Raw genomic sequence first — 15298 nt, forward strand, 5'->3', positions numbered from 1 at the left:
TCACTGTCCAAAGGAACACGATTATCCTGCGGGAAATTCAGGAATGTACTTCCAGAATACGGGTGTTATCACTGTCCAAAGGAACACGATTATCCTGCGGGAAATTCAGGAATGTACTTCCAGAATACGGGTGTGATCACAGTCCAAAGGAACACGATTATCCTGCGGGAATAATCAGGAATGTACTTCCAGAATCCGGGTGTTATCACTGTCCAAAGGAACACGATTATCCTGCGGGAAATTCAGGAATGTACTTCCAGAATACGGGTGTTATCACTGTCCAAAGGAACACCATTATCCTGCGGGAAATTCAGGAATGTACTTCCAGAATCCGGGTGTTATCACAGTCCAAAGGAACACGATTATCCTGCGGGAATAATCAGGAATGTACTTCCAGAATCTGGGTGTTATCACTGTCCAAAGGAACACGATTATCCTGCGGGAAATTCAGGAATGTACTTCCAGAATACGGGTGTTATCACTGTCCAAAGGAACACCATTATCCTGCGGGAATAATCAGGAATGTACTTCCAGAATCCGGGTGTTATCACTGTCCAAAGGAACACCATTATCCTGCGGGAATAATCAGGAATATACTTCCAGAATACGGGTGTTATCACAGTCCAAAGGAACACCATTATCCTGCGGGAATAATCAGGAATGTACTTCCAGAATCCGGGTGTTATCACTGTCCAAAGGAACACGATTATCCTGCGGGAAATTCAGGAATGTACTTCCAGAATCCGGGTGTTATCACAGTCCAAAGGAACACGATTATCCTGCGGGAAATTCAGGAATGTACTTCCAGAATCCAGGTGTTATCACAGTCCAAAGGAACACGATTATCCTGCGGGAATAATCAGGAATGTACTTCCAGAATCCGGGTGTGATCACTGTCCAAAGGAACACGATTATCCTGCGGGAAATTCAGGAATGTACTTCCAGAATCCGGGTGTTATCACTGTCCAAAGGAACACGATTATCCTGCGGGAAATTCAGGAATGTACTTCCAGAATCCGGGTGTTATCACAGTCCAAAGGAACACGATTATCCTGCGGGAATAATCAGGAATGTACTTCCAGAATCCGGGTGTTATCACTGTCCAAAGGAACACGATTATCCTGCGGGAAATTCAGGAATGTACTTCCAGAATCCGGGTGTTATCACTGTCCAAAGGAACACCATTATCCTGCGGGAAATTCAGGAATGTACTTCCAGAATCCGGGTGTTATCACAGTCCAAAGGAACACTATTATCCTGCGGGAAATTCAGGAATGTACTTCCAGAATCCAGTTGTTATCACAGTCCAAAGGAACACGATTATCCTGCGGGAATAATCCGGAATGTACTTCCAGAAACCGGGTGTTATCACAGTCCAAAGGAACACGATTATCCTGCAGGTAATTCCGGAATGTACTTCCAGAAACCGGGTGTTATCACAGTCCAAAGGAACACGATTATCCTGCGGGAATAATCAGGAATGTACTTCCAGAATCCGGGTGTTATCACTGTCCAAAGGAACACCATTATCCTGCGGGAATAATCAGGAATGTACTTCCAGAAACCGGGTGTTATCACTGTCCAAAGGAACACGATTATCCTGCGGGAATAATCAGGAATGTACTTCCAGAATCCGGGTGTTATCACTGTCCAAATGAACACAATTATCCTGCAGGAAATTCAGGAATGTACTTCCAGAATCCGGGTGTTATCACTGTCCAAAGGAACACGATTATCCTGCGGGAAATTCGGGAATGTACTTCCAGAATACGGGTGTTATCACAGTCCAAAGGAACACGATTATCCTGTGGGAAATTCAGGAATGTACTTCCAGAATCCGGGTGTTATCACTGTCCAAAGGAACACGATTATCCTGTGGGAAATTCGGGAATGTACTTCCAGAATACGGGTGTTATCACTGTCCAAATGAACACGATTATCCTGCGGGAAATTCAGGAATGTACTTCCAGAATACGGGTGTTATCACAGTCCAAAGGAACACGATTATCCTGCGGGAAATTCAGGAATGTACTTCCAGAATCCGGGTGTTATCACTGTCCAAAGGAACACGATTATCCTGCGGGAAATTCAGGAATGTACTTCCAGAATCCGGGTGTTATCACAGTCCAAAGGAACACTATTATCCTGCGGGAAATTCAGGAATGTACTTCCAGAATCCGGTTGTTATCACAGTCCAAAGGAACACGATAATCCTGCGGGAATAATCCGGAATGTACTTCCAGAATCCGGGTGTTATCACAGTCCAAAGGAACACGCTTATCCTGCAGGTAATTCCGGAATGTACTTCCAGAAACCGGGTGTTATCACAGTCCAAAGGAACACGATTATCCTGCGGGAATAATCAGGAATGTACTTCCAGAATACGGGTGTTATCACTGTCCAAAGGAACACGATTATCCTGCGGGAAATTCAGGAATGTACTTCCAGAATACGGGTGTTATCACTGTCCAAAGGAACACGATTATCCTGCAGGAAATTCAGGAATGTACTTCCAGAATCCGGGTGTGATCACAGTCCAAAGGAACACGATTATCCTGCGGGAATAATCAGGAATGTACTTCCAGAATACGGGTGTTATCACTGTCCAAAGGAACACAATTATCCTGCGGGAAATTCAGGAATGTAGTTCCAGAATACGGGTGTTATCACTGTCCAAAGGAACACCATTATCCTGCGGGAATAATCCGGAATGTACTTCCAGAAACCGGGTGTTATCACTGTCCAAAGGAACACGATTATCCTGCGGGAAATTCAGGAATGTACTTCCAGAATACGGGTGTTATCACTGTCCAAAGGAACACCATTATCCTGCGGGAATAATCAGGAATGTACTTCCAGAATACAGGTGTTATCACTGTCCAAAGGAACACCATTATCCTGCGGGAATAATCAGGAATGTACTTCCAGAATACGGGTGTTATCACAGTCCAAAGGAACACCATTATCCTGCGGGAATAATCAGGAATGTACTTCCAGAATCCGGGTGTTATCACTGTCCAAAGGAACACGATTATCCTGCGGGAAATTCAGGAATGTACTTCCAGAATACGGGTGTTATCACTGTCCAAAGGAACACGATTATCCTGCGGGAAATTCAGGAATGTACTTCCAGAATCCGGGTGTTATCACAGTCCAAAGGAACACGATTATCCTGCGGGAATAATCAGGAATGTACTTCCAGAATCCGGGTGTTATCACTGTCCAAAGGAACACGATTATCCTGCGGAAAATTCAGGAATGTACTTCCAGAATACGGGTGTTATCACTGTCCAAAGGAACACGATTATCCTGCGGGAAATTCAGGAATGTACTTCCAGAATCAGGGTGTTATCACAGTCCACAGGAACACGATTATCCTGCGGGAATAATCAGGAATGTACTTCCAGAATCCGGGTGTTATCACTGTCCAAAGGAACACGATTATCCTGCGGGAAATTCAGGAATGTAGTTCCAGAATACGGCTGTTATCACTGTCCAAAGGAACACCATTATCCTGCGGGAAATTCGGGAATGTACTTCCAGAATCCGGGTGTTATCACTGTCCAAAGGAACACGATTATCCTGCGGGAAATTCAGGAATGTAGTTCCAGAATACGGGTGTTATCACTGTCCAAAGGAACACCATTATCCTGCGGGAATAATCCGGAATGTACTTCCAGAAACCGGGTGTTATCACTGTCCAAAGGAACACGATTTTCCTGCGGGAAATTCAGGAATGTACTTCCAGAATACGGGTGTTATCACTGTCCAAAGGAACACCATTATCCTGCGGGAATAATCAGGAATGTACTTCCAGAATACAGGTGTTATCACTGTCCAAAGGAACACCATTATCCTGCGGGAATAATCAGGAATGTACTTCCAGAATACGGGTGTTATCACAGTCCAAAGGAACACCATTATCCTGCGGGAATAATCAGGAATGTACTTCCAGAATCCGGGTGTTATCACTGTCCAAAGGAACACGATTATCCTGCGGGAAATTCAGGAATGTACTTCCAGAATACGGGTGTTATCACTGTCCAAAGGAACACGATTATCCTGCGGGAAATTCAGGAATGTACTTCCAGAATCCGGGTGTTATCACAGTCCAAAGGAACACAATTATCCTGCGGGAATAATCAGGAATGTACTTCCAGAATCCGGGTGTTATCACTGTCCAAAGGAACACGATTATCCTGCGGAAAATTCAGGAATGTACTTCCAGAATACGGGTGTTATCACTGTCCAAAGGAACACGATTATCCTGCGGGAAATTCAGGAATGTACTTCCAGAATCCGGGTGTTATCACAGTCCAAAGGAACACGATTATCCTGCGGGAATAATCAGGAATGTACTTCCAGAATCCGGGTGTTATCACAGTCCAAAGGAACACCATTATCCTGCGGGAAATTCAGGAATGTAGTTCCAGAATACGGCTGTTATCACTGTCCAAAGGAACACCATTATCCTGCGGGAAATTCGGGAATGTACTTCCAGAATCCGGGTGTTATCACTGTCCAAAGGAACACGATTATCCTGCGGGAAATTCAGGAATGTAGTTCCAGAATACGGGTGTTATCACTGTCCAAAGGAACACCATTATCCTGCGGGAATAATCCGGAATGTACTTCCAGAAACCGGGTGTTACCACACAGAATTTGAAAACCAGCCTGCAGTGTTTCAAACTGCATGAAGATGTTGCTGTGAAGATGGATCACATGTTGTCTCCCAGATTGGAATAAAACCTGCCATGAGCTGGGAAGTGTTTTTTTGGAAACTGCATGAACACCATTCCTTTTATCCTCAGGAAACTGGAGTTGGATCCAGCCTGGACAAATGGTGTGAGCGACTCATTTCTCCAGAAAAGCTGGACATGGGACAGGTTTCCCTATGTCTTCCACTGGAATTGAGCTCAGCACAACACTGGTGGGAATTCAGCTGCCAGCACATGCTTTTCCCGGAGTGCTGGGAAAGATGGATGGGGGTGGGGATGGAAGTATAAAGGGAATAGGATGCACTGTTGGGATAGAGTCCAGAGGAGCTCCACTGCAAGAGTGATTGCTTCTCTCCTGACACTGAACTGCTGGTCAAATACTTGCAGATCTCCCAGGACATTGCTCAGACCAAGTCAGAGGACATTCTGTTTCACAGGTACCTGTTCTCTACTGTTGGGATTTTTGTGTGCAATCATTTCTCCCTCTCATTGTGCCTATGAATTTGTCAAGCTTCTACTGCAGCCCTCCCATAGCAGCAGGGGTGAGATGGGGAGCTCAGCAAGTCTCTGCCCTATCAATCTATTACTCTACCCTTGTTACCGTAAACTTCAGCTCATCCTAAACTCTGATACTCTATCCCAACTCACAGCAAACTTCACTCACCCCATCACTCACTGTGCGCACTGACTTACACTGGCTCCCAGTCTGCCAATGCTTCCATTTTCAAATCACTCTGTGCTCTCTCCTCTCCCTCTCTCTGCAATCTTCTCCAACCCTGCAATCTTCCAAGATAAATGCCCTCCTCTAATTCTGCCCTCCTCAGCATTCCCGATTTGAATCGTTCAGCCATTGGTGGCTGTCCCTTCAGCTGCCTGAGCCTCAGCCAGTTCAGTTTTTCCTGATGAATATCTCCTTTCACTTCTGTTATCATCCTTGTGAATCAATAACACAGAAACATTTTACAGTGTGATAATGGATGCAGCTCACAGCTGTTGATACGCTGCTCCCTACCCTCATTGACCATTCTGTCTGAGGTGCTGTCCCACCTGTAACTCGGTTGGAAGGCAATTCACGGATTAGATGTTATTGTGGGATGTGATATTTCCCAGACTCTGGGACGGGCCAGGTGGACTGTCGAGTTCTCCAGTCCTATACATGCTGTCTGGGGTTACAGACTTGATGTTGTGTCACAGTGGTCTGTAACCAGCACAGACCCGGGACTAACTCAGCCCACTCTGCTTCCTGACACTTCCCCAAGTGTGGCTGCACGCACACCTGGAGATTTCATCACCTGAATTTCCAAGGGCTGCTTTCCATGTGTCTCCTCAGTGATGGATGTCCCCCCACGTTAGATCTGTTAGTATCTACAGCTGTAGCATAAGAGTCAAACCTCCAATGATGAGGAAACAGACGAACAGCCTTTTAGAGTGTGGGCGAGAAAGTGGAGTTGAGGCAGAGCAGCCATGATTGTACTGATGTGAGGGGCTGAATGGTCTACTCCTTTCTTCTGTTCGTAGGTTGTCAGAAATCACTTCAAGTCCAGCAGGTCTATGAAAGTGGTGGAACAGAGGAAAAGCTTTTTTCAGTGTAGAAAGATAGCTGAGTTATTGTGAAATGTTATTTCCATGGGGAAACAGAACTTGCAGTTTGTTATGAAGAACAAGTTCCTGCAGGAGGCACAGTTATGGACTAATAAAATACCAATGTTGTGTCAATTTTTGAAGAAAGCAAGTCTCTTATTTTGATGAATTTTATTCACATTTTCACTTGTACTGACTGATTTATCCTGCAGAAATAGAAGACAACAGACAGTGTGCTGTTGAGGTGCAGAACTGTGAAATGTATTACCTTGAATGTAAATCTTTCTGCGGAAATTTAAATCTTAGACTTGACATTGCAAATTCTGTGCGTATTGTGTTCTTGTGGCACTAATGTAGCTTGCGTGAGTAACAAAATGGGAGTAATCGCAATACTGTGGTCGCTGTGGGGATAATTTGACTCGAACCCTCCAGGTGAGATAGCCACAGCATGGAGTGGGGTGGGGGGGGGGAATTCAGGTTTTTCTCCAGCCCAATATTGAATGGAGAGAAAATCAGGTGGGGTATCAAACCAGCATTCCATCCACTGTTATCTAGAATGGAGAGCTGGCTTCACAATTTCCATCTATATCCTTCAGAGGGTGACTCCACATCAGAACACCTTTTCAAAAATCAAACTGGAAATGAGATTCATTGTCGAGTCTTGGTCAGATTCTGCTTGGAGTGCAGCCTTCAGTTTTTGGGCACTTCACCTCCTCCAGCAATCCTGTGGCCTTGGGAGTGGGTACAGTGCACAATGACCAGAATGATATTGGGGCTTGAAAGGGTTAAATGATGAGCACAGATTGTATAAACGTGGTTTGTATTCTCGAGGGATGATCTGATCAATGTGTTTAAAATTATAAAGAGATTTGCGAGGGCAGATATTTTCGCTGCTGGGGGATGTCCAGAACAAGGGGAAATCTTGTTCCAGTTCAGAGTGAAAGTGAGAAGCAGATTTTTCAGAAAAAGGGTATTGTAAATCTCAGCTGTGAATGCTGGGTCAATTACAAATTTTCAACAGTGAGACCAACAGATTTATGTTCGGTAAGAGCATCAAGGGATATGGAACTGAGACACAGAAATAGAGATGAGGTCCAGCCATGATCTAATACAACACCATAACAGGCTCGAGAGGCTGAATGGGTTCCACCCACTCCTTTGTCCCTCGATTAACCGGAATATATTCATATATCATATCCCCCAAGGCACTGTGCTCGGTACTGAAGCAACCAATTCAAACAAAAAATCTTGAACGCTCTCGACTGACTGGATTTCCAGCATTCTCCTGAAATGACAATTTGCATTTTGGCAGCCCTAATGTTTCAGCAACTAATTAATGATGGAAACAGTAGAAATAGGTGATGGGCTATCTGGAAATCAGCAGTAGAAATGGTCACACTTGTGTGTTTCACAGAGCGGAGCTGGTAGGTGTGACTATTTGAAGAAGGATGGTCTGATTCAGTTCAATAGGGGTCAGAGTTACAAAAGAGCAGTCAGCAAACAGCACAGGGGGACGGTAATGAAAGGAGGTCAGTTTGTTGACGGACTGAAAGAAGGGCTGATAGGAATGCAGTAAGGGGACATGCAACCTGAGCACAGATGATTCGGTCAATGTGATCCAATATTTTATTTGCCCAATTTCAACTTTCAGGCTGATGGAAAGAAATGATCAATCATTCAGCCACTGCCCCTGTTGACTTGAGATTCCATTCCAAGATAACTCGAAGATAACTAATTGGAATTTGTCTCCTTTTGTTTGAAATTGGTTGAAATACTAGGCCTGCCCAAAAATTTTAGCTCAACCAACATCAGTTCTAATCGGTCACTGTGTTGCAATGCTGCTTGTGGGATCTTCCTGTGCACAAACTGGTTGCCACGGTTCCCTGCATTGCAACAGTGACTGCTTCAAAAGATCTTAAGGGGCTGTGGAGCGCTTTGGGACACCCAGAAGATATGAAAGGCACTAAATAAATGCAAGTTCTTGAATCCAAAGTGAGGAAAACAGACAAGCAGGGTAGAAAAAGAACATAGGAAATAGGAGCAAGAGTCGGCCATTTGTCCCCTCAAGCCTGCCCCGCCATTCAATAAGATCATGGCTGATCTGCCCCAGACCTCAACTCCTCTTTCGTGCCAGCTCCTCATAGCCCTCAACTCCCCAATATTTCAAAAATCTATCGACCGCCTCTCTAAATATTTTCACTGAACCAGCCTCCTCAACTCTCTGGGGTAGAGAATTCCAGACATTCACTATCCCTGTGTGAGAAGAAATTCCGTCGCATCTCAGTTTTAAATGAGTGTCCCCTTATTCTGTAACTATGTCCCCTAGTCCGAGATTCCCCCACGAGTGGAAACACCTTCTCAACATCTACCTTGTAAAGCCCCCTTAAAATCTGACATGTTTCTATAAGATCACCTCTTATTCTTCTAAACTCCAATGAATAAAGACCTAACCTGTTTAGTCGTTCTTGATAAGTCAACCCCTTCATCCCAGGAATCAGCCAAGTGAATCTCTTTTGAACTGCCTCCAATGCTAGTATATCCTTTCTTAAATACAGGAACCAAAACTCAGTACTCCAGGTGCGGCCTCACCAACACACTGTACAGTTGTAACAAGACTTCCCTATTTTTAAACTCCAACCCTCGAGCAATAAATGCCAGAATTCCATTTGCCTTCTTAATTCCTTGTGGCACCTGCATGCTAACCTTTTGTGTTTCACGCACAACACCCAGATCCCTCTTGCTGCACTTTTTTGAAGTCTCTCACTATTTGAAATCAGTGTGGAAAGTAAAGTCATTGAACAGCAGACTGCTCCTCTGGCAATTCAAATGGAGCCAGTGCAGTTCTCAATGGAGATACTTCATTGAATATGTCAAAGGGGGCAATAACAGTGGATGGAGTCATGGCTCAAAGCTTTCTGCTTTGCTTGCAGGAGCCATACAGGGTTGATGAAGCTTCGTGCGTTCAGTATTTACAATGACAACTGAAGCTGATGTGGACCATGCAGCATTCCAACAGAGAGTGCAGTGTGAGACAGCAAACTGCCCATTTTTATATTGCTGCTCTGTGCTAGCCTCCAGATGAGTCTCCAAGCATCATTTGGATTCACAAGCACAAGCTGCAGAGTTCAAGCCTTGGCAGATGGAGCCTCTCTGTCTTCACACACGCCCCATCTGCTGCAGCCTGAACTTTTTGACATGTGGGAATGAATCAATATTTACTGAAGGGGATGAAAATTAAAGGGGAAAAAAAAGTCATTTCAAAACTTAATCTCTGAAGCGCAGACACAAAATAAAGGTTTTATTCATTTTATAAATCATCCCCACATGTTACATTACATCTATACCAGATGAAGTGGTTCCAGAAATAGTCCCATTAAAATGACTGCATTGCATTCCATTGTCTATTCCCTACATTGTTTCTGCATTTGTGCTCGTACGTCGGACACCAAATGCAAGCTCCTGGGAATTCATGCGCGTTCTATTCCTGGCACACTTTTACACATGCAAGGCTGAAGAGAACAGTGACCAGACAAAGCAACAAGGAGAATTTCAAGCTGGGACTGTTGCAACTTAGCACTGTCTGCAGCTTTCAAAAACTCAGCAGGGCAAACAGCCCTTTCAATTATTCACTCTGCCTTGAAACACTCAACTTCAAGAAATAAAACCTTCCACCGAGCCAACATCATCTGTTTGAAGTTTGGTGTCAGCCCTGCTCAGTGGGGAGTCTGAAGATTGTGGGTTCAAGTCTCACCCCAGGATTTGAGCACATAAATCCAGGCTGACACCCCCAGTGCAGTACTGAGGGAGTGCTGCACTGTCAGAGGTGCCACCTTTCGGATGAGACATTAAACTGATGCTCCGTCTGCCCTCTCAGTAAAAGATCCCATGGTAGTATTTTGAACAAGAGCAGAGAAGTTCTTCCCCCATGTCCTGGCCAATATTTAGCCCTCTATCAACATCATTACAACAGATTATCTGGTCATTATCATGTTGCTGTTTGTGGGATCTTGCTGTGCAAAGATTGGCTGCTGCATTTCCTAAATTACAACCATGACTACAATTCGAAAGTACCTGCATCTGCGGCAGGTGGTGATGGAACCGACAAGAGAGGAAAACTTATTTGACCTTGTCCTCACCAATCTGCCTGTCGCAGCTGCATCTGTCGATGACTGTATTGGTAGGAGTGACCACCGCACAGTCCTTGTGGAGACCAAGTCCCGCCTTCACATTGAGGATACCGTCCATCGTGTTCTGTGGAAATACCACCGTACTAAATGGGATAGAGTTCGAACAGATCTAGCAATACAAAACTGGGCATCCATGAGGCGCTGTGGGCCATCAGCAGCAGCAGAATTGTACTCAACCACAATCTGTAACCTCATAGCCCAGCATATCCCCCACTCTATTATTACCATCAAACCAGGAGACCAACCCTGGTTCAATGAAGAGTGCAGGAGGGCATGCCAGGAGCAGCACCAGGCATACCTTAAAATGAGGTGTCAACCTGGTGAAGCTACAACACAGGACTATCTGTGTGCCAAACTGCGTAAGCAGCATGCGATAGACAGAGCTAAGCGATCCCATGACCAACGGAGCTGATCTAAGCTCTGCAGTCCTGCCACATCCAGCCATGAATGGTGGAGGACAATGAAACAGAAGGAGGTGGCTCCACAAATATCCCCATTCTCAATGATGGGGGAGCCCAGCACATCAGTGCGAAAGATAAGGCTGAAGCATTTGCAACAATCTTCAGCCAGAAGTGCCGAGTTGATGATCCTTCTCGGCCCCCTCCTGAAGTCCCCAGCATCACAGATGCCAGACTTCAGCCAATTCAATTCATTCCGTATGATATCAAGAAACAGCTGAAGGCACTGGATACTGCAAAAGCTATGGGCCCTGGCAATATTCCGGCAATAGTACTGAAGACCTGTGTTCCAGAACTTGCCGCGCCCCTCGCCAAGCTGTTCCAGTACAGCTACAACACTGGCATCTTCCCTGCAATGTGGAAAATTAGCCAGGTAGGTTCTGTCCACAAAAAGAAGGACAAGACCAACCCGACCAATTACCACCCCATCAGTCTACTCTCAATCATCAGTAAAGTGATGGAAGGTGTCATCAACAGTGCCATCAAGCAGCACTTGCTCAGCAATAACCTGCTCAGTGATGCTCAGTTTGGGTTCCGCCAGGGACACTCAGCTCCTGACCTCATTACAGCCTTGGTTCAAATATGGACAAAAGAGCTGAACTCGAGGTGAGGTGAGGTGAGAGTGACTGCCCTTGACATCAAGGCATCAAAGAGCCCTGGCAAAACTGGAGTCAAAGGGAATCAGGGGGAAAAATCTCCATTGGCTGAAGTCATATCTAGCACAAAGGAAGATGGTTGTGGTTGTTGGAGGTCAATCATCTGAGCTCCAGGACATCACTGCAGGAGTTCCTCAGGGTAGTGTCCGAGGCCCAACCATCTTCAGCTGCTTCATCAATGACCTTCCCTACATCATAAGGTCAGAAGTGGGGATGTTCGCTGATGATTGCACAATGTTCAGCACCATTCGCGACTCCTCAGATACTGAAGCAGTCCATGTAGAAATGCAGCAAGACTTGGACAATATCCAGGCTTGGGCTGAAAAGTGGCAAGTAACATTCGTGCCACACAAGTGCCAGGCAATGACTATCTCCAACAAGACAGAATCTAACCATCTCCCCTTGACATTCAATGGCATTACCATCACTGAATCCCCCAGTATCAACATCCTGGGGGTTTCCATTGACCAGAAACTGAACTTGACCAGCCACATAAATACTGCAGCTACTAGAGCAGGTCAGAAGCTGGGAATTCTGCGGTGAGTAACTCACCTCCTGACTCCCCAAAGCCTGTCCACCATCTACAAGGCACAAGTCAGGAGTGCAATGGAATTCTCTCCACTTGCCTGGATGGGTGCAGCTCCAACAACACTCAAGAAGCTCGACACCATCCAGGACAAAGCAGCCCGCTTGATTGGCACCCTATCCACCTCCTTCAACATTCACTCCCTCTACCACCGAAGCACAGGGGTAGCAGTGTGTACCATCTACAAGATTCAATGCAGCAACACACCAAGGCTCCTTAGACAGCACCTTCCAAACCCGCAACCTCTACCACCTGGAAGGACAAGGGCAGCAGATGCATGGGAACACCACTACCTGCAGGTTCCCCTCCAAGCCACACACCATCCTGACTTGGAACTATATCGCCGTTCCTTCACTGTCGCTGGGTCAGAATCCTGGAACTCCCTTCCTAACAGTACTGTGGGTATACCTACCCCACATGGACTGCAGAGGGTCAAGCAGGCAGCTCACCACCACCTTCTCAACGGCAATTCTGGATGGGCAATAAATGCTCACACCCCATGAAAGAAAAAAAAAATTGGTGGTAAAGCTTTGAGATATCGGGTGATTGTGAAAGGGACTATTTAAATGCAAGTTGTAATGCAGACTGGTTGGTCCTGACAGGGTTAGCTCAGCTCAGCTCAGCTGTGTGTGTGTATATGGGAGTGACCCTGAAAGTCAAAATCAACGCCAGATGGCAAGTCATTCTGAACTTGTGCAAAGTCAGTCCTGGTGTCAGGATAGCTAACAGGGCCAGCTTTCCTACCCAAACTGCTGCACGCCATAAATGCAAACGATACATTAACAACTGACAATACTCCAGGTGCTACAGTGGAGAAAAAGGGACTGCAATACACCGTTGAGTACGCATGCTGAGTGAAACCTTCTTGCCCACCCCAACCTGTGCATCACATGCAGTCAAGGGCTTGACTTGCTCCTTGGCTGCTCTCCCTGGGCACCCAGCCAATGTCTGCACTCGGAACGAACTGGCTGCATGCAGACTGATGAGAGGTGCACAGGGACTACTCACCCTTCGCTCTCTTCATTCTGGCTTCATCCCTGCTTTCTCCTTCATGTTACCCTGCAGCAGTTTGAGAAACTGAACTGAATTCCCTTCACTGTAATGATGCTCACCTTGTGTATTGTCATCGCATTACACACACAAACGCGCGCACACACACAACCTGAAATATTGCAGCATGCTAGATTAACCTGACATGGCAATTGTAATAAAAAAAAACAAGACAATTTAACATTCTTATCCCTTCTAATTGAATGAAAAGTCAAAGGAAAACATACCCTCAGTGTCGATGTTCTGATCTGGGATCTCCAGCTCTATAGAGTTCATATTTGACTCCTTCCAGGATCCACTGAACATACTTGAAAAGTAACCGGACTGGAAAAGATAAAGGAACAAAATGTTCAAGGCTTAGCTGACCTTGCTAGGGGTTGACAAGTCAAACATAGTCCGTGCCAGCCTGTAGCAACCTTTACGCAGACAGTATGAATCACAGTGCACCGCAACACATCTTGTTTGACTGAAATTGCAACAGAAAGTGTTGGAAATACTCAGCAGGTCAGGCAGCATCTGTGGAGAGAAGCAGAGTTAATATTTCAGGCCTGTGACCTTTCAGTGGAACTGGAAACAGTTCGAGATGTGACAGGTTTTCAGCAAGTACAGAGGCAGGGAGACCAGGGGGGGAAGGCAAGAGAAAACGGGAAGGTCTGGGATCAGGTGGAAGGCAGGAGAGATTGAATAAGTGATGGCAATGGGACAAAGAAAGAAACAACCAGGAGTCCAATGGAGATGTAAAAGAGAACAGCAGAATCATCACCATCTGATAGGGAAATGGGGGCTGAGGTTATGCTCTGAAATTGTTAAACTCAACGTTCAAACTGCAAAGATGTAGAGTGCCTCATGGAAGGATGAGGTGCTGTCCCTCAAGCTGAGACTGAGCTCCATTGGAACAGTGCTGGAGGCTGAGGGCAGGGAGGTCAGAGGGAAGAGTGGAGCGGAGAATTAAAATGTCAGGGGATCGGAAGCTCAGGGTCATGATTGCAGACTGAACGTATGGTCTCTCCAGTATAGAGGAGACCACATTGTGAGCAGTGAATACAGAATACCAAATCGCTGTTTCGCCTGGAAGGAGTGTTTAGGGCCTTGGACAGTGAGAAGGGAGGAGGTAAAAAGGCAGGTGTTGGATCTCCCACACATCATGGAAAGGTGCAGTGGCAAGGGGAGAGGATGTCGGGGGTAATGGAGGAGTGGACCAGGATATCACGGAGGGATCGATCCCTTCAGAATGCTGAAAGGGGAAGATGTATTTGGTGGTGGGGGAAATGGCAGAGGATTATCTATTGAATACAGAGGCTGATGGGGTGGAAGGTGAGGACAAGGGGAACCCTGTCGTGGTTCTGGGAGGAAGGGGAAGGGGTGAGCATAGCAGGATGGGAAATGGAAGGGTCCTGTTGACCATGGTGGAGGGGAATCCTCAGCAGAGGATAAAGGAAATCAGATTGTTAGCACTGCTCTGGAAAGTTCCACCATCAGAAAAGATGCAATGGAGAGGGAGAAACTGGGAGAATGGAATGGAATCTTTCCAGAAAGCGGGCAGGGAGGAGGTGTAAGTCCGGCTTGCTGTGGACCTCACTGGGCTGTTTAAGCACAATGCAGCACTGTTAGAGGTGGAGACATCATTTTCTGATGATAGTGATTTGTGCTGGAAATGCCCAGCCCTCAAAGTGCACATTTTCTTCTTTCAAATTTGAATGGTGCCAAGCAGAGTATTGGGCAGAGAGGGAGGAATCATCTTGGATTCAGGGGGTTGAAATTACACTGCAGTGTAAAATGAGAGATTTTCCATGGGCTGCCTGTCAAGAGTCAGTTTCACTGGAGGGACTGGAAGTGAATATCTATCAGGGTGTAGAATGGGCTGGCAATGAATTTCTGCACTCTAACCAACCTCCAGCATACAATGAGGAATTACTGACCATGACAGACTTAGCTCAACTGGTGGGAGCAATCGGGAAACTCCGGGTCTGGGAGCAGAACCAAATCCGGAAACTCCGGGTCTGGAAGCAGAACCAAATCTGCAAACTTCAGGTCTGGGAGAAAAACCAAATCGGGAAACTCC

The 15298-nt window shown here is 45.9% G+C and overlaps 1 protein-coding gene across 3 annotated transcripts in view; it reads right to left on the minus strand.

Moving 5' to 3' along the window:
* Positions 1 to 15298, minus strand: part of gmcl1 (germ cell-less, spermatogenesis associated) — a 77678-nt gene that overhangs the window by 49561 nt on the left and 12819 nt on the right. For all 3 annotated transcript variants that reach the window (XM_068023106.1, XM_068023104.1, XM_068023107.1), the window contains exon 3: positions 13464 to 13560. In XM_068023106.1, the coding sequence (XP_067879207.1) occupies positions 13464 to 13560 (97 nt within the window). The remainder of the gene's footprint in view (positions 1 to 13463; positions 13561 to 15298) is intronic.

This window comes from Heterodontus francisci, chromosome 47 (assembly GCF_036365525.1).
Source record: "Heterodontus francisci isolate sHetFra1 chromosome 47, sHetFra1.hap1, whole genome shotgun sequence".
NCBI classification, from domain to species: Eukaryota; Metazoa; Chordata; class Chondrichthyes; order Heterodontiformes; family Heterodontidae; genus Heterodontus; species Heterodontus francisci.